At 48.5% G+C, this 19127-nt stretch overlaps 1 protein-coding gene across 7 annotated transcripts in view; it reads left to right on the top strand.

The window, feature by feature from the left end:
• The window catches only part of RREB1 (ras responsive element binding protein 1), a 179822-nt gene that overhangs the window by 131749 nt on the left and 28946 nt on the right, over positions 1 to 19127 (top strand). For all 7 annotated transcript variants that reach the window (XM_049654872.1, XM_049654874.1, XM_049654875.1 and 4 more), the window contains 2 exons: positions 12854 to 12998; positions 13544 to 13677. In XM_049654872.1, the coding sequence (XP_049510829.1) occupies positions 12854 to 12998; positions 13544 to 13677 (279 nt within the window). The remainder of the gene's footprint in view (positions 1 to 12853; positions 12999 to 13543; positions 13678 to 19127) is intronic.

Here is a 19127-nt window from a genome sequence, read left to right as displayed (position 1 = left end):
TTCCACTGAGACAGTTGAGGGGTTTGTGGAGATTTTAATGGTGTGTACACAGCATAATGAGAATGTATGAACTGTGCTGGACATAGGACCCTTACGTTTGGTGCTGTTCGGTGAATATCTGGTGGTTTCATGATAATCATACTTGGATATCAAGGCAGTTTGCATCTGTGTGGTACTGTGTTTACGGAAATAGTCACACATACTTTGGGTGTAGTCTCAAAAGCTTTATTAGAACTTTTTTCTTTTTAACTAGAAAAAAAAAATCACGGAAGTGTAATACTTGGTTCCCTGATCATGCCTCTTCATATGCTTTTCATTCTCTTCAAGAGCCCACATCATTAAGAGGCCCAGAATTTTCCCCTCGAGAGTGAACGTTCACAAATCTGCGTATCGCAGCAGAATTTCCAAGTTCCCAGTTTCCCCCGGTAGCATTATTAAGCTTTCACCAAGTGAGTTTATTATTTGATTACACTTAAACACTTTTATAGCCTTTCTTTACATCTCATTGTCTGGAATTGAAACCTGTACGCTTTTATTTTAACGTCAGTAGTGGTTTATATAAAGGCGGCCTCTCCGTGTGTCCTCTGAGAGCTCTTCCTTCCTCTCTGGCTGGTGCTGATAAAGGATGCTCTGTGGAATGGTAAAGAGAGCCTCTATGTCTTCATCTTTAATGGGGCAACGTTCTACTCTCAGAGTCTGCTATGATGAGAATAAATGCTGTAATGTATACCCAAGCCCCAGGCTCACATAAGTGTTCGACAAATTGTGGTTCCTTTGCCTCTCTCTTCTCCCTTCGGAAACTTAACCCCCCAGTTCCTTCCGCATGCCCATGAGCATGTGTGTTTACAAAACCAGGAAGAGAGACCTTGACCTTCAACCACGAGGGTACCATAAGCTGCGATCTAAGAACCTGACAGTCTGAGAGCGGTATTTTGTAGAGCAGCTGTGTGCCATACGCCTGAATTTTCTTCTCCTAATTGTGTAAATTCTCATTATTATTTGAACACTGCTTTTGGGGGGCATTGCTTTTTCTGTGGTATTTTTCTGTTTTTTGCGTGGATTTGTGTTTATACCATTTGATGAGAGTCTGTGGTTCTTTTCAGAATTCCTACTTTTACATTTTAGAAATCTGCAAATAGCAAACTACCACTCTGAGAAAAAGAACAGGTCAGAGTGATTTGTCACAGAATTTTATTCCTCCATTAAAATAAAAATCATAAGAAAATAGCAAAGCTGAGAGTTGACCCCTTTCAATTGACAGTCTCTTGTGAAACCTGTTTCATGTTTGACTGACATTCTTTAGAACATTTTCCCTGCTACTTTGTGTTTGTTTTTTCTTTTCTAATACCCCTTAACAATGAGCATAGCTTAATTTTTTTGAAAGAATATTTGAAAAATGTACTTGTGGCTGGTGCTCCCTTTTTATTCGGCATTTTTTCCAGAAGGACCAGGTCAAGTTCAGTTATATCAAAGAGAGCTCACTCGTAAAACTCTGCCATGTGTGGGGATGTGAAAGCCTTTTTCATCCTATCACTGTTTCTCAGATTTATGATATGCTTCATAATTAAGTAGTTCACTATCATTCTGCAGGCTAGATGCTAATGTTTATAATTCAGGCTTTCTTCTGTTTTGGCAGAGGTGGTATTTGTTTTGGAGATTTGAGCAGACACAAAAGAAGTTTCTCTTGAAGGCAGGCACCATGGTGTTCTTGACATATCTCGTTGAAATATTTTGAAAGCTCAGTTGCACCAGGTAAAAGTGGTGAATGGCATCAAATTCTGGAGCATCCGTGCTTGCCTACACTTGAACGAGCTGGCAGTTGTGAGAGCTAGGAATTAGGTCACGGAAGGTAAGGTATGTGCTTGCTGGGGGTAGGATGAGGAGTGGGGGGCTGTCCTCTGCTTCGGACCTCAACACACCCCCTTCTCCCCACCCACCCTGCCCTCCGCTGATGCCCTGACAATGGGGAACAGATCGTGAGTGTGTGTCCCCACTTACTTGTATAATATCAAAGTAGCAGAGGGGAGGAGGAAAGCAAGCCTGATTGCAAGCGGTAAGAGCACAAACTTAAACCTGTGCCTCGTGCTTTATACCTTGCATTTTTCCGTCTTTGTTTAAATATTTAACCTGTCCAACCTGTTTGGGCTGAACAAGCTGGTGCTAGCAAACATCGAAACGTGCCCACTCACTGTCAAACAGAAAATCACTGTTTTCTGATTTGTTAAGGAAGGTGATTAGCAGCAAATTCTGTCCGTACCGCCCCCCTCAACACATACCCCTACTAAAAAGGGAAGAAGCAGCCCAGAAATCTTCTCACAGGTATTTATCACACTGAATCCCCACTCGCCTGCCCTTGGGCATGTGTGAGTGTGGGTGCACGCACACACACACACACCAAAGAGCCTTTTTCTTCTGCTGCTTTCAGGACTTCGGGTTGATGGAGAGCTTGTTGGTCTTCAATGGGGAGAGATTTTGTATTTCCCTTACACCAGAGACTCGGTTGCATAATAGGCATTGGTATGTAACGTCAGCACTTAATTCTTCTTCGTGGTTATATAACCCAGCTCATTCGAGAGGACTGTTGTAATTTTACAGGCGGGAAAATGGAGGTTTGTGATGTTACAGGTTCAGCTAAGATTGTCAGCCAATCTCGGACCTTCCTTCCCAGGCTCTTTCTCTTCCTGGGCCCCCGTCGATCAGGCAGCATGCCACTGTCCCTTGCAGCACATCGTTTGGTTATTTGTGTCACCTCTGGCAGGCAGAGGCCCGTGTCTACCACATTCATCCCATTTGAGATTCAAGGTGACCCTGAACTTCTGCGGTCATGGACAAGGGGCTGTGTTGCCTGGCTGTTTTTTGCAGGTGACCTTTCTCTTTGGATTCATTTATGTTCATTTTTTTTTTTTTCTCTCTCACATGGGACACAACCTGATCTTGGTACCCTTCTCCTTCTTAGCTGTTTCCCCCTGGCCCCTGAAGAACACATTATGGCATCCCCTAAGTGGTGGTGACTTTCCACCATGCCTCTTCTCTGTACCCACCACCAACAGCTTCCATTTCCCTCTTCGGCATGTGGCGGGCCATCTCAAACAGCCCAGCCTAAGCATTTCCTGTTCCTCTTTTGGAAGAGGCTGAGGAGTAGCGAACAGTGAGTTGGCACTACCTCATTGTGGAGATAGTCATCTCTTCCTCCTCTGCAAAAAGAAAAAGGATATGAATAACTGGGTTCTGCCGTCTTTAAGAAAGAAAGCTAAAGCGAACTCCCTTCGGGGCTGAAGCAAGAAAAGGGTCTGGGTGACCATGTTTCAAGTCAGTGACAGTTAGAATGGGGGATTGCTTTGTCTATGGTTTTTTAGCCCTTTTCTGTGGAAAGGCATTCTCTGCAGGGTGGGGGTGGAGGCAGTGGTGATTGCTTCCCTCAAAGGGAATGGCTCTGGGCTGATGGGGCCATGCTGGGAATGCCAACTTCAGATGGGGCTTCCTTACCTAAGGCCATAGACACAGGAGTCTGTCCTGGGATTGGGGTCTTGGGCCATCTGGGGAGGGGTGGTGGTGGAAGGAATGGAGGGTGTTTAGCCCAGAGAAGGGGAAGAGTACACTACAACATGGCGGCTGCCTGAAATACGTACAGGACTGTCAGGTGGGAAAGCGGTGACTTTCTGCTTATCATTTCCTGGATTAATATAGGGACAGCCCAGGCTGACTAATTGTAGCTTTGCGTGAATGAGAGTTCTCTTTGGGTGAGACAGAGGTCAACGCATCCAAACTTTGAGGTCTTTTGTTTGTTTTTAAGGAATCCGTGATTTTATACTGAACTATGCACTGTGTGTCTTTGTGGGTATTATACACAGGTATCCAGGGAGCCAAATAGGGTATGGAGATCATTCTACCAAATAAATTATTTTAGCAAAACAAGGGCAGGCAAAGGGAATAAAAAGTACAAGAGGGTTTAGGGTATACTGATCTAAAGAACCTGGTTAGGAACAAGGTCTAGAATAAAGATTTTGCAGAGGTTGGTATTTATGTACATGGGCCAACCGCCAAGCTCCCCTACACCGTATCTGAACCTCAGGAGAGGAGGAAGGAGCAGTGAAGGGCCCTCTGTTTTCTAAGTAAACCATCAATAACTGGAGACTGTTGTACCTCGACTCTGTTCTGAAGTCAGCGGCTTCCAATATCAGTAGGGAAGTAGGGGAAAAGGAATGTGGTAGCCAGAAGGTTACCTCTCTCCCACCTGAAAGATGGCTGGGAGGTGGGGGACACTCAGGGAAACCTATCCCTCAGGCATGGCAACCCAGCTCTGTCCGTCAAGGAGGAAGTGTTTGTACTGGGTTTTTGCATGACATCAGGATGGGGAAGGAAGTTCCTTCTCTACCACTACAGGAGAACCCAGAGACAGGAGAGCAGCAATTGGGGGTCAGCCAGAACGGTACCCCGGAGTCTGGACTGGGGAGCAGCTGTGGGCCGAGGAGCAGTGGAGGTAGAGTCCAAAGGCAACTGCACTGAGCAACTAGGACCTGAACCTCTAGCACCCCCTGCTTTCAATGGAGATCCCTTAACTTTTCATACAGTTTGATTTCTGCTTACGCTGGCCCCACCCACATGCCAGGCTGCAGTCCGCAGGATGAGAGAGATTCTCCACTTTTGGGGTGCGCGTCCCCCTGCTGCAGGGGAATGGGAGCTTGTGGGAAAAACCCTGACGTGGGATGTGGTCTTTAAAGTCACCGCGCTCATCTGTTTGCCCCTGAGCAGAGGCAGATGCAGCAGGAGGAAACTTCGCGTGAGGACTCAGGCGCACCCTCCTCGAGTCACACTGCCGTTATCGAGGACGTGGTGTGACGTGGGGTGTAGCTGGCCTGCAGGGGGCGGGGAGGGGGTGGTGCAGCATCCGGGCACTTCAGCGAGAGCGTCTCGGGAGCACCGAGAGCAGGCTGCAGCCAGGGTTCCCACAGGCAGCCTGAGGAGCGCCGGGAAACGCCTCTCTGAGATGCACACCTCACGGTAGTTTGACTTCTAGACTTTTCTGAAAGTGCTGTCTTCAGTCCACGAGGCTGCTTACACCCACCATCGTCAGATCTTCCTCCACACCCAGGCACAGCTGCCAAGACCTGCCTCCTGGATCAGCATGACTGAACCTGAACAACACCCGGATTACTAGAAGGTGGCTCAGAGGTGGAACCCCACGGGGAGCCGCATGGTTGGTTCCTCGCGGACTGGCACAGGACTGGATGGACTCAGGCGACACTCACAGCTATCCACCCTTAAACTCCTGCCCCGTCCATCAGTTAGGGAGACCTGCTTTTCTTTGGCCTCAAATGTAGGTTGTGGAGCAGGGATGCTTTTGAATCTCATTCATCCCTCTTTCGGTTCTCATAAGACTGTTGGAAAAGCAAAGCGAGCACTGGTAGGAATGGGGAATCTGTAATCAGGCTGCAAAAACCTGTTGGAGCCTGTTGACGCAGTTTGGAGGGCCCCCCTCCCCCCGCAGGGCTGAGCGCTGTTTGTGTTTGGTTTGTGTTTGGTTTGTGTTGTGTACTGAAAGAGTGACCTTCCTATTAATGCCATTTGCTCAGAGGACCTAATAATTCAGCTCCCGGATTAATGAAATTTACGTAGAAATTAAGCAGGAGAAGTTAGCAAATCCTGGAAAGGTCTAGATCTTGCCTGAACTTTGCACTTCTTCAGGTAAATGAGGCAAATTCTCTAAGAGCAGAGTGTAAACAGTGTCTGAGACCTGCCAAGAGGACACCTTCCACGGGGTGATCCTTCACACTTGTTGAGAGTTTTCCAAAGGGTTTTACCCCCAAAATAATTTTGAGAATGTTAAGTTTCATCATGTTTTTGGTTTATGTGTTTATGCCCGATAAACTTGTGCAGAGTCTGCTGGTATTTTGCAGCGTGAGCCTGGGAGCGGTCTAAGGCTTATATCCAAAAGATGGTGACATCCCAGACAGGCAGTTAACCAAGCCTGTGACCAGGATGAAGAGTTGAAGAGAATTTAACTGTGATCCGGTGGTTCTCACACTTGAGCAGGCATGAGTACCACCTGGAGGGCTTGTGGAAACCCAGGGTGCTGGACCCTGGCCCAGAGTCTCTGAGTCTGCCTGAGAACTTGTATTTGTAACAGGCTCCTGGCCAATGCCATTGCTCCTGGTTGGAGCACCACAGCTTGAGACCGGCAGTTTTGTCCCCATTTTACAGATGTAGAAACTTGTGGAATCTCCCTGGCTACTGAATGGTAGACCCAGGATATATCTGAACTGTCTCAGTGCTCAAGGCCACCCCCAAGACTTCATTGCCGTCACTTGGTCTCTCTACTGCACCCGAATTTGCTTTATCTTCTTCCCACATTCCTGCTTGCTTCTCAGAGCAAGGCGGTGCTTCAGCGGTAAGAGTGCACCTTCATTTCCAGATCTACAGGCTTAACATACCTAAGAAAGGTTAACAGAAAGTTACTGTATTTGGAGCTGGAAACGAGGAAGTTCAGGGAGGAAGAAAAGGATATGCTTTAGGAATTGGTCTGTCTCCTCTGAGTTCCTAGATTGGCGTTTCAGCTCTGGAATAAGATGTATTTGTTTTAGCCGCGATATATTCAGTATTCTTACCAACAGCCCACCCTAGCTAAAATGGGTCTTCTTACACCTTACGTCTTAGAAAACAAAGGATTATAGGGCACCTGGGTGGCTCAGTCGGTTAAGCTTCCGACTTTGGCTCAAATCATGATCTTACAGTTTGTGAGTTCAAGCCCCATGTCAGGCTCTGTGCTTACAGCTCAAAGCCTGTAGTCTGCTTTGGATTCTGTGTCTCCCTCGCTGTCTGCCCCTCCCCCACTGGCACGCTGTCTCTCAAAAATAAACATTTAAAAAAATTAAGAAAATTACATTTACAAGAATATTTGAGTTGAAAATCAGCCTCCATGTCAAAATTCAAAGTAGGCCCCTATCAGTACTAGAAAGTAGGGAGATTTTTTTTCTACTTAAAAAAATCTGCAATATTTGTTTTTGTTCATTACTATAGAAACCCTCCTAGCCCCCTCCTCACCCCCGGGTGTTATGAATGGAGAAAACTTCACTCGAATCCTTGAAGAATTCTGATAAAATTTTTTCCTTAGACCATGGTGTGGCAGGATTTCTACTATTGAAGTGACATGCCACTGAAGGAAAATTCTAGAATTTTATGCAAAAAGCTTACTGTGAATGTAGATGAAGGTTTGAATGCAGAAACACAGATTAATACCAATAATGGGAGAGATTCATGTGTGTCTTCAGTATTCATCTTTCAGTGTTTTTTGTTGAAGCACTTTTACTATAACACTGTTTGCTATACGATCTCATATCAAGTTTGTTCACAGTAAACCCTAGTAAGGTAATTAATTGTGACGGTATCTTGGAAGCTGAGGACATGTGTTGTTGTGATATTGCAACTGGACAGGTTTTCTGCTTATACTTCATGCATTCATCTGTCTAGCCATTCGGCCATCTGGCAGGTACTTAGATAGCCACCAGCGCTAGTGCAGAGAAGGAGAGAGACAAGGTTATAATGAAACTTATTTTTTTTAATGTTTATTTTTGAGAGACAGAGAGACCGACTGAGCAGGAGTGGGGGAGGGGCAGAGAGAGAGGGAGACACAGAATCTGAAGCAGGCTCCAGGCTCTATACTGTCAAGACAGAGGCTGAGGCAGGGCTCAAACCCATGACCCATGGGATCATGATCTGAGCCGAAGTCAGACACTTAACAGACTGAGCCACCCAGGCACCCTGAAACTTATTTTCAATGGAAGCCAAGGAGATGGTCAAACAAGTTGAAATACATGGTATTTTCAGTTTCTGGTATGTTCTGTGAGGAAGGTAAAACTGGGTAGTGGGCTCGAGGGCCTCTGCATGAATGGGGTAGGACACTTGCCGTGAAACTTGAATGACCCGCACCAGCCCTAGAGTTCTGGGGTGGAGCAGCCCTGTGACCAGACTAGTTGAATGAGTTTGAGGAACCCAGAGAGAGCTAGTGTGTCTGAAAGGGCCTTGGGGTCAGAATATGCCGCCAACATATGAGGTCTGAGAAATGGGCACAGGCCAGATTTAATTCTAGGAATGGAGGGGCGCCTGGGTGGCGCAGTCGGTTAAGCGTCCGACTTCAGCCAGGTCACGATCTCACGGTCCGTGAGTTCGAGCCCCGCGTCAGGCTCTGGGCTGATGGCTCGGAGCCTGGAGCCTGTTTCCGATTCTGTGTCTCCCTCTCTCTCTGCCCCTCCCCCGTTCATGCTCTGTCTCTCTCTGTCCCAAAAATAAATAAAAAACGTTGAAAAAAAAAAAATTAATTCTAGGAATGGAGCTGTCAGAGGCATTCAAGCAGTGGAGTGGTATGATATGATCCATGTTTTAGACACTCACTCTGGCTGCTGTGTAGAGAAGGCACAGGAGAAGGGCAAGAGGGAAATCAGGGAGGTCACTTTAAAATATAAGACCAGCAGATGGAAAATCCTGTAGAAGTGTTTTTGCAACACATCTATCCATGTGTTACACATGAATCCTTGTGCATAAATCTGTGCACATTTGTTCAATTCTTAATCTTCAAGACAAATTTCTAGCAGTGGAATTACTTGGAGAAAGGGCACACATATTTAAAATTCTGCTCCCTGTTGCTCAGCTGCTTTGTAGAAAGGTTGTTACCATTTTTACTCCCCTCAGCAATGCGTGAGAGACACAGTTTGCTGAACCACACCAAGACTGCATATTTCTCATCCCTGCCACTCTGGAAAATGAAAAGACAACTGCTCAAAAGATGTAAATTAAGGGCACCTGGGTGGCTCAGTCGGTTGAATGTTTAACTCCCATTTTGGCTCAGATTATGATCTGAGGATCATGGGATCAAACCCCATGTTGGGCTCCATGCTGAGTGTGGAGCCTGCCAGGGATGCTCTCTCTCCCTCTGCTTCTCCCCAGCTCTCTCACTCTCTCTCTCAAAAAACAAAACAAAAAAGAAGACGTAATCCTCAAGTGTAGTGTGGTGGAGACATGCCTCGATGGCAGTTTGAGTGACAAAGTCACAGGGATCTTAGTTGGAAGTGAGGGTGTGACATCACCGAACCCTCACACCACATCAATTGCCATTCCTTCCGATCCAACATGGCACAGAGGATGTCCGCACACCGGAGCGCATCCCAGGGTTAGTAGTGACCAGTATCAGTCAACAGAGTTGAGAGCAGAGCCTGAGGGAGCCCACTGAAGGAGCTGGCATTGTCCAGTGTGGGGAAGAGAAACTTTGGAGAAACACTGCAGTCGTGAATATTTGAAGAGCTGCCATCTAGAAGAGAATGTAGACCGATTTGATATTGCCCTGGGAGGATAGATGGACGTTTAAAAGAAGGATGGGATTTTTGACTCAACATGGGAAAGATGGCTGTAACAATTAGCATCGCTAAAAAACAGAGAAGTCCTGGTTGGCGGCAAGTGTTCGAGCAGAATGAAATGGTGATCTCTCCAGCCGAGTGGGAGGCTGGAGAGAGAGCATCTCAACTCCCCGCCAGTTCTGAGAGCATCTCAACTCCCCACCAGTTCTGAGGCCCGTTGTTGTTTACTGATCCTCAGGGTACATGGAAATGAGAAAAACAAACCCAAGCCTTCTAAAGAAGAGATGCAGGCTTGCCCCTCCCCGCCCCCAGCCTTCCTCTCTTGGCCACGCTCTGTGGGGAAGAGGCCATTACTGGCTCCTGTTGGTGACACGCCCCACTTCCTGTGAGTGTTCAGGAGGAAGTGGACAGTTAATGTTGCCACTCCTGCTATCAGAGGCCAGGGCAGAAGGGAAGGGGTCAGGTTAGGGAGAGTCTTAACTGCAGATCACATCCAACTTCAGAAATGGCTGAAGCTCCCCAGCTCTGGCAGCTGAACTACTGACTGAATGGAGTTTATGAGCCCACAGCTGTTGGTCACCTTGTTGGCTGAATGGGCAGATTGGAAACTCCCCATGTCTTGTCAACCAGAGATGTAACCCTGGAATAAAGGAGCACACTTGAGCTTTGAACCTGCGGCTCCAACGGGCTCAGTCCTCAGTCGGAGAACTGGAGTGGGTCGACGTGTTCAGCAAAGGTGTACTCGCCACCAAGCCCTTGAGACTGCTTTGATCTGGTCTCCTCTTCCTGCCTGTAGCAGCAGTGCAGTTCAAGGGCAGCCCCAGTTTTTCAGAATAAGACAGAGGCAGAACCGGAGGTGGGGAATGATCTGTTTCTGACCAGTGGCCCCTTCATTTTCCTGTTGACGTTTGGCTAGAGCTCAGTACCAACTGCTAGGCCTTGGGCTGTGGTCACTCAGGGAGGAGGTGTCCAGGGCCAGGCTGGAGCCCTGAGGTGCCTTCTGGTGGTCCAGAATGCAAATCAAAGGCTTGGCCTTAGGAGGCAGTCTAGGGGGCAAAGCTCAGACTCTGAAGCCAGCACACCTGGGTCTGTCCTGGTTGGAGGGTCCCGGGCATGTCAGCTTCTCCACACCTCACCAGCCTCCTCTGCAAAGTAGAAATGAGAATCTGTAAACTTCCCACCAGATAGGTTCTCACCACGTGCCCACTACTGTCCCTCATCCTCTGCTCTGTGAAAACTGCTTCCGTCACAAATCTCAGATCTGGATAATAAGGGTCACTCTGTAAATGTGCGGATCATATGATAAAAAAGGTGGAGCTCAGCTAGTGAGCCACCTACAGTTAGTTGTCAGTCTCAGATTTCCAGTATTCTCTGTGGTTTTTTGTGGCCTCGTGTTACCGGGCACAAGTAACCTGTCAGCTGTAGAGAAGGTATTCGTTTTTAAATTAATTTTGAGTGATTTATTGAAAGGGTTTGGTACTCATTTACATATCTTAGTATTTTGCATACTTCCTTAGTTCTTAGGTGCTTTAACACATTTTTTTACACTTCTAGAATTGGAATATGCGATACAGTAAATATCAAAAGAAACTTGCCAGCCCTTTCCTTTTTTCCTCTCAATGCTGATAGTAAGTGATGGTCTCTAAATCACAGTCACCTTGGAATGAGGGAGGAGGGCTACTTAGGACAGGGCTATTGGTAGGAGCGCCTGGGTGGCTCAGTCTGGTAAGCTTCGGACTTAAGCCCAGGTCACAGTCTCACAGTCTGTGAGTTCAAGCCCCACGTCAGGCTCTGTGCTGATGGCTCAGAGCCTGGAGTCTGCTTCGGATTCTGTGTCTCCCTCTCTGCCCCTCCACTGCTTGCACGTGCTCACTCGCTCTCTCTCTCAAATATAAATAAACATTAAAAAAAAAAAAAAAGGACAGGGCAGTTGGTTCCCCAGAACTTTCCTGAGGCTTTATGTGACCAAGAATTAATAATAAATCATCCTTTCCTGATAATCTTAGCAAGGAATTATGTGGACATGGGCATGATGCTTGTCTGTGTGCTTTTCCATTTTCTCCTGTTAGATCTGCTTACTCCGCCACACTGACATCCCCCAGCCCCCACCCAGAGAACAGAGGCTGGGCCTGAGGCCCATCTTCTCCGAGGCTAGGCCATATCTAGCCTGCTGGTGGATGGCTCTGTGGGCTGGGGGATAGACGGTCAGGGGCGAGTGTGGGGGCCCTCCACCTCCTAGAGTATGTGTATAGAACCAGAACAGGAGGCACCCAGGGTCTCACCCCCACACACCTAGAGAAAAGAGGATTCACAGGTAGTGTGGGGCAGGGTTGTGGGGGGGTGGGCACGCACTCAGCCACATCATTGCACTGTGGACCCACACGCCTTCATTGCTGCCACTGCTGGGGGTTCACAGGCTGCTTAGCCTTGTCCTCCCCCGGCCTGTCCCCTCTGAAGAAGGCACAGCCCAGAGGAGCTGAGCTGAGTTGTACTTCTTTCTAGAGTTGTGACCAGACCACGTATGAAAGCTTTGCCATCTTTCCCATTTCCTAAGTGCTTCCCTAGTAAGATAATCCTGTGAAAAGAGCTGTTTCTAAAAAGCTGGTCTCCATTCTTCCATCTGGCACAGTTTAACCCCAAAGATGATGATGGTGGTGACGATTGTCATTAGGAAAACCAAACCCTTGATGTCACAGAGTAAGGAAATTGAGACTGACTGTCTTTTTGTAATCTCTTTCTCTCCTTATAGGCCTTGGGACCTTGTCCATAGGGTATTTGTTTTAGAACTGGATAAAGTAAGGTCATTTAAATCAGGTCACCTATAAAGCTCCCTTTTTGGAGCAGAGGTACAGACTATGTGTAATGCTTTCTTACGTGTGTGTTCCTGGCCCTGCAGATGTCAGGATTGCAACATGCAATTTACTCAACCCGTTGCCCCTGCTACTCTCACAATCCATAAATCCATGTAATATCATGAACGACACAGAAAGTCTTTCCGGTTCACTCCAGACATTCGTGTGTTAGCACTTCTCAAATTTGACCCCCAGCGTGCCTCTGAAAGCAGAAGAGAACACATACCACTGGCATTTGTGAGGTGGCAGATGCAGAATGATGGCTTGATTTAGGAGCTGGCCAGATCTGGGAGTTCTTTATTCTGTAGCATTGTGTGTCCGAAAAGAGTACCTTCTGTCTGAACAAGCATACCTGGCAAATCGGATGGTCTTTTATCTCATTAGCATCCGTGAAGTTCACGAACGTCTTCCAACAGACCGCAAAGCACTGAACACCATTTTTGGATAGCACTTGTGAGAGCTTCAAGGAGGGGTTCAGGGAGATGATATAAAGCTTTGAAAAGAGAGAAATCACTGTATAAATTACACCCCATACCTTAAAGAAAATGTAGATACCAACCCCTAAATGTATAATACCAAAAGTTAAAAAAAAAAATAAGCCAACTCGGTTTTTTGCTAAATCACATTGTGTGTACGTGTGTTTGTTCTTTCCAGACATATGAAGATTCATGAGAAGGACCCTAACAGTGCTACAGCTACGGCGCCCCCATCCCCACTGAAGCGCAGGCGGCTGTCCTCCAAGAGGAAGCTGAGTCATGATGCCGAGTCAGAGAAAGAAGACCCAGCACCTGCTAAAAAGGTTCTCACTGCTCCCGGCACAGATGTGCCTAACCACTGGACTCCTGGCAGAAATACCTCTGCCTTTATTTTCACAGTCTGGGGACTTGGCAGACATCCATCCTAAGCTTTTAACCTGTGTTTTCCCACACTGTTTTATAAGGTGTCTGCAGGAAAGAGTACCCGTGTGCACTTCTCTGTGGGTCCCCCTACCTAAGCCCCAAGAGAAGAAGAGCGTGTTTCGTAGCTCTGTGCTTTTTTGTTTCTCCAGCTGGAGTGGAAGCTTCATACGTATTAGGGGCTCTTGTCCTCACTCTTTGATTCTCTGTACCTGTCAGATACTAGGTGCTCCATAAACGTTTATTGAATGGATGAGTGGGTTGAAGGTGGATGGATGGGAGCGTTCAGTGAGTGTTGTGTGAATAACGGACTGTCAGTAGCATCCTTAATCCCTAGGAAGGAAGCCTCCTTTTCCTTTTAGATTTGGATTGAGTATTGGCTTCTCTTCTGAAGCGGACCCACGTGGGAGACCACCTTCCTGACTTCACTTTTTTCCCTTTCCCCAAGATGGTAGAAGATGGGCAGGCGGGTGATCTGGAGAAGGTGGACGAAGTGTTTCACTGCCCAATATGTTTCAAGGAGTTCGTTTGCAAGTATGGACTGGAGACCCACATGGAGACCCACTCAGATAACCCACTAAGGTAGGAGAAAGAGTGGGACACAGCTGTACTCTGGAAAGCTCTTTTGCCTTCTGTTTCTTTCTGGCCTATGACCTGTCTTTATTCCCCAGTCCTCCAAACTGGGCTAATGGGATTTAACTTGAGTTTGATGACAGCAAGGCAGCTAGTAAGAAAGGTGGATGGTGCAGGGAAGAAACCAGGCTGAGAAGTGTCAGAAGGAAGAAGTGGCTGTAGCCACAGGGTATGTTCACTGCACTTCCATTTCACTGCTGGGAGGGCCCTTGGAGCCTTTGCTGAGAGTCCACTGTGCACAGGGTGCCCCGTCACAGGGGGCTTTTGAGCATCAGGCACATTGTCTGTAACACAAAAGGTGTTGCAGCCCAAGTGATTGTTAGCTTGTGCAACAGTGTGGTAAGGACGGAAGGGCATGCCAGGTGCTCGTCCATGTTTCAACTGGATTGGTAGCACAGAAACCTGAGAAAGCAGTTTGGGGTAAGAGGAGTTCTGTTCTGCTTCGTGCAAGACACTCAGCCTAACGTGAAGGCTGTCACAGTAAGATAGTGAGACATGATTGTTCTGCTGTTCTGGGTTCCATTTTTGGTCTTTGCTGGCTCCAGCTTTCCTGGTTCCTCGCTTGCCCAAGCAGAGAAGGTGATAGGAGTTTCCAGCAGTGTTCAGGGCAGGGCCGGGGACAAGGTGGACTTGGCCTTCCTTCCCTATCTTCTCGGAGAACTTCTTCATCAGGAAGAAAGTCCTGTGTTCTCCGTGACAGGTCTGGAACGTTTTCCTACAGAATTGCCACTTTTAAAATGCTACTGCCACGGAAAAGAACCAGGTGCCATAGGGGCACTAGAAGACTTGGAAGCTGTGGCCTGCAAGGCACAGCCGAAGGTTCACCCAGAGCGGAGGCGAGCGCCTCTGTGCCCGCAGCTCTGGGCTTCAGAAGGCAGCTTGGGAGTATGGAAATCTGGACACCTGTCTGACTCACCGACGTATGGGCCAGATTTCCTTCCTCAGGACAAGGCATTTGGGTGTGATTTGGGAGTTCAGAAGTCTGACCAGGTTGAAGGCTTCTGTGTTGTAGGAAAAGCCTAACCCTATGGCGGCTTAAAGCCACATCAGACGATTACACTTAATCACATCAGCTTGACATTTTTTCCATTAGGGGGAAAGAAGAATCCATGAAAAGTTTAAACTGCTGAGCAGTTGAAGTGCTACAAAATGTCTTTTCATAACTCCCCCGTCTTGGGGAATTGCAGACCGCGTAGGAGAGGGCAGGGACTGGTGGTCAGAACCCCTGGACCCCATCCTACTCACATGGGGCCTGGATCAGCTATATTTGAACCTTGAAGGAGAGCTGGACCAGGTAGTCCCTGTGTTCCCTTTCCGGCCTTAAATTCTAGGGGTTGGTCTCTTTAACAGCTGTTCTTTTGTCTACCAAGAAAAAGCACTTGGCTCTTCCTTTTGCGGGCCCTCTGGTCCTGAGAGATTTGGGAACGTTAATGGTTTCATTAGCATCCGCAGCATCCCCAGGATGTGGGCTTGTGGTAGGTGGTGAATATTGAAATAGTTTTCTCAACCGAGGACCTGAGCAAACAGAGGAGAAGTGACCAGACAGGCGAGTCGTGGGCAGAGGCAGCAGACAGCACGTGGGACCCCGCCCCCCACCCCACGTTGCTGCCGGATAGCCACGCGAGCTGGCACTACAGAGGGAACACAGTGCCTGTCTCTGAGCTCCTCTGTGTGTTTTGTTTCACTTCATGCTTTAGTCTGGGATCATAGTTCATCTTCGGAACTACCCGTTTGTCCCCTTACAGATAATTCTATCCTACAGGAAAAATAATTTGAGTCTCACGAAAGATTTTTGAGCAGCTGGAGCCTGTACAGCACCACGTATAGCAGTGATAGAGGACTCTCGAGTGTCCCCTTCTCACATGGTGGCCTGGATGAGGGAGTGGGTTCCCCTGCAGCGGGGCCCTCTGGACAAGCACTTGCCCCAGGGACAGGCTGGGCCTGCTATTCAGAGGTGGGGACGGGCCCTGCGTTGGACACTGGTTGTCCTGTTCTGCACAGTTTGGTGGGCAATTCACTTGCCGTGACTGCAAGGCCAACAGGGCAGATGATCTGTGAAGTTGAGCCTCAAGTCCTGCCTATTTTCCTCGCCTACTCAGGAATAATGCCCTTTGTCTGGAGAGGGGTTGACTGGAGTTGCTCGGTAGCCTGGCTGGGCCTCAGCCCCTTCTGGCAGCCTTCCACCCCACGGGAGCCCCCAGACGCTGTGCCCACAGCGCATCCATTGTGGGGAGGCGGGTGGTGAGCAAGCCATCCCCCAACTAGTGGCTGTTGTTGTGCGGGGTGGGGCTTGCATCTGGAAACCAAAGGGACTTGATTACAGAACACAGTTAATTTCCCTTTTCTCCTCTCTGCTCTCCTGTTCCACATAATAGCCTGCTATCAGAGGAGGCCATGGGGGCAGGCATGAGCCGGCAGGGCCCAGCCAGGCAGTGAACTGTGACAGTAGCCGGTGGGAGAGGCTGCTTGTTAAGCCAGAGCTAAAATAGACACCAACTCCATTTGCAAACCCCAAAGGCAGCAGAACCACAGTGGGATGCTACCAGTTCAAACAGAAAGTTTATAACTCAAAACAGCTGTTGGTTTCTTGCTCTTCTGCCCTCACCCCCTCCACCCCCCAAAGCTGGCCAGGTGCCTGTTATCCCTTAATAAAAAGTGTTGGAGATCCAAACCTGTGTAACTGCTGAGGCCGTTCTCCCTTCCTCTGTGTTTCAAATTAATGAAGTGTGTGTTAGCATTGAGCAAAGGGAAGACAGGGAGCTGCTGGTAGCCATTCTAGCTCTTCGTGCTGTGCATTGCTTGTGCCCAGACATGACCAACAGTAAATCCACATCCTCCTAGACAAGGAGGGCTTATTGAGAGCTGGCATTTGGAATCAGGGGTGAGGGACAGTACTTTAAACGTTCTAGTGGTCACATTTTAAAAAGTAAAAAGAGGGTACCTCAGTCGGTTAAGCATCCAGCTTCAGCTCAGGCCATGATCTCACGGTTCGTGGCTTCAGGCCCCGCATCGGGCTCTGTGCTGATAGCTCGGAGCCTGGAGCCTGCTTCGGATTCTGTGTCTCTGTCTGTCCCTACTCCGCTCATGTCCTCTCTCTCTCTCTCTCTCTCTCTCTCAAAATAAATAAACACTTATTTAAAAAGGTAAAAAGAAGTAGGCAAGATTAATCATGTTTCTTTGTTCATTATACCAGTGATACCAAAATATAACATCAACACGTAATCAGTATAAAAATTGTCAGGGATGTATTTTACCTTCCTCTTTACATACAAGGCCTGTGCAGTTCAGTGAGTGAGGTGCAGTAACAGCCCATCTCAGTTTGAACCAGCCACATTTCAGGGGCACAGCAACCCACCACACAGGTGTAGGTCCAGGACAAGCCCACCTACGGCAGGGAGGGCACCGAGGCAGCAGCTTGGCTGTAAAGGCCCCTGGGCTTGTGTCTGAATGACTTGTCTCAGGCTGGCGGGGGCTGGGCCAGGAGGGTTGACAGCTGGGTGGTTACCATGGCTCTGTGACTGCTGCCAAGGGCAAAATATAGCAAAACTTATTGTATAATCTTACGTGGCTTCTCGATTAAAGGTCGGGTGGTGAATAATTTTTAAATTATTTTAGTTAAAACATATCCAAATGATTGAGTGTTTCTTGTGTGCCAGGCACTCCACCAGACTTGAAGGAAAAAATACAATGATGTTAGAGACAGGGCCCCTCCAGGGCCAGTCAGGAAACAAGTAAATGGGAAGTTCTAAAACAAAGCGAAAGGGATACACTCAGGGCCATGAAGGGCACAAGCTGCCTATTGTCGAAGCAGAGGGAGCCTGATCCAGTTAAAGCTTCCCTTGACATTTTGCACTGGATGTTGTGACACTTCACTGTGTCCTGTAGGTGGAGGCTCTCCTCCGTCTGATCAAATTATTGATCTTGATTGTCAGTAAGAAAAGTTTTAAGGCGATGCCCTTAAATCTATGTCAAGAATTAGAATGTGGGGAACACAGTGGGCTCTGACAGGTTCACCCTTCCGGCTGCATGAGAGCTTGTCCCGCACCTGCACGATGAGGATAAGTGATGTTACAGGCACGCAGGCCAGGCTGAAAGCCACCCCCTTCATCTTAGTGGTGGAGGGAGGTGCCAGAACCTTCTTTCTTCTGGATTCTCAAGTGTTCCAAGGAATGTTTGGCTCCCTTCACCGCACCACCCTCCCCATACACACCCCCATCACCTACAGGGAGCCCCTAAAGACTAATTCACATGGCATTGGGCCCACACTTAAATGTAATCCTAAAAATAGGGAAAAGGGTATAAAAAGTATTCATCAGCATCTTGTACTTAAGACTCCCAGGGGTCCATGGCTTGGCCAAGTGGAGGCAGCTTTGAAATGGTGCCGGGGGCTGAGTGAGGAGGCAGGGGACATGTCCCCCTGGCCAACCTGGAAGTCAGAGGCACCTTTGTCAGGACCCCCTCTCCACCCTGCCAGAGGGGCCTCCCCACGACTTGGGCTATTCAGAGCCAAGGCGGCCACCAGCTTCTGCACTTAACCTGCCCACGATGAAGTGCCTCTGACCCGCCCTGACTTCACGCCATGCTGGTTGGTTGAACCATCCGGGCAGGGTGTCGGGACGCAGTGTGCAGTCTGGCAGATTCCTGGGTGTGGGGAGGGCAAGCCGCCACCCGCCAGCCACCGGCCAGGGCCCTGTCACAGGGCCCTCACTGTTGCTCCCAGCAACTGGGAGAGATTAGTGCAGCTGTTGGATGTCAGTTCTCTGGCTGGACGGAAGGGAGGGCGGGGAAGGGTGGGCACCAGGGCAGGAATGTCTGAACCGGGTGGGGCTCCAAGGAGAGGTTGTTTGCACTTACCCCTTCTTGCCTCTGGAGACAGAGCAGGAAAAAATGGAGCATGAAATCCCTTTTAAGAAGGAATGTCAGTCTCTCGGCTAAAACAATGTAATGGGCAAGAAATTCAGTATATCAAGGAAGTAGCCAGGGTGAGCTGAGTGTTCTCAGCAAGGTATCTCACAGGTTCTGATGACAAGGGCCGGGCCCTCTGGCTGCTCAGGGAGTATTAGTGGCAGGGAAGGCTCACAGGTGAGCCCCTGTCTGGTGTCCAGACATTAAGATTGTGCCATGGGTTGTAGAAGGAGCTGAGGGCATCTGCAAATCACTGTCCTCTGAACAGAAGCATAGCAAAGTGGAGTTAAGCTGACTAGCTCCATCCAGCCCAGCCTGCTACCTGGCATCTCCCTGGCCCCCCGGGCGAGCCGACGCTGTTTGCCCATCTGGAAAATGCATTTGAGGACTTGTGGCAAGGATGAAGGGGGCAAGCCAGTCCTCAGACTGCAACAGACATGGAATGGGTATCCCATTCCTAGGAAATTGAAGAGTCAAATTCCAGGGCTTCTCCC

The sequence above is a fragment of the Panthera uncia genome (genome assembly GCF_023721935.1).
Source record: "Panthera uncia isolate 11264 chromosome B2 unlocalized genomic scaffold, Puncia_PCG_1.0 HiC_scaffold_25, whole genome shotgun sequence".
Classification (NCBI taxonomy): Eukaryota; Metazoa; Chordata; class Mammalia; order Carnivora; family Felidae; genus Panthera; species Panthera uncia.
The sequence above is the reverse complement of the archived record's forward strand: the minus strand, read 5'-3'. Positions and strand labels throughout refer to the sequence as shown.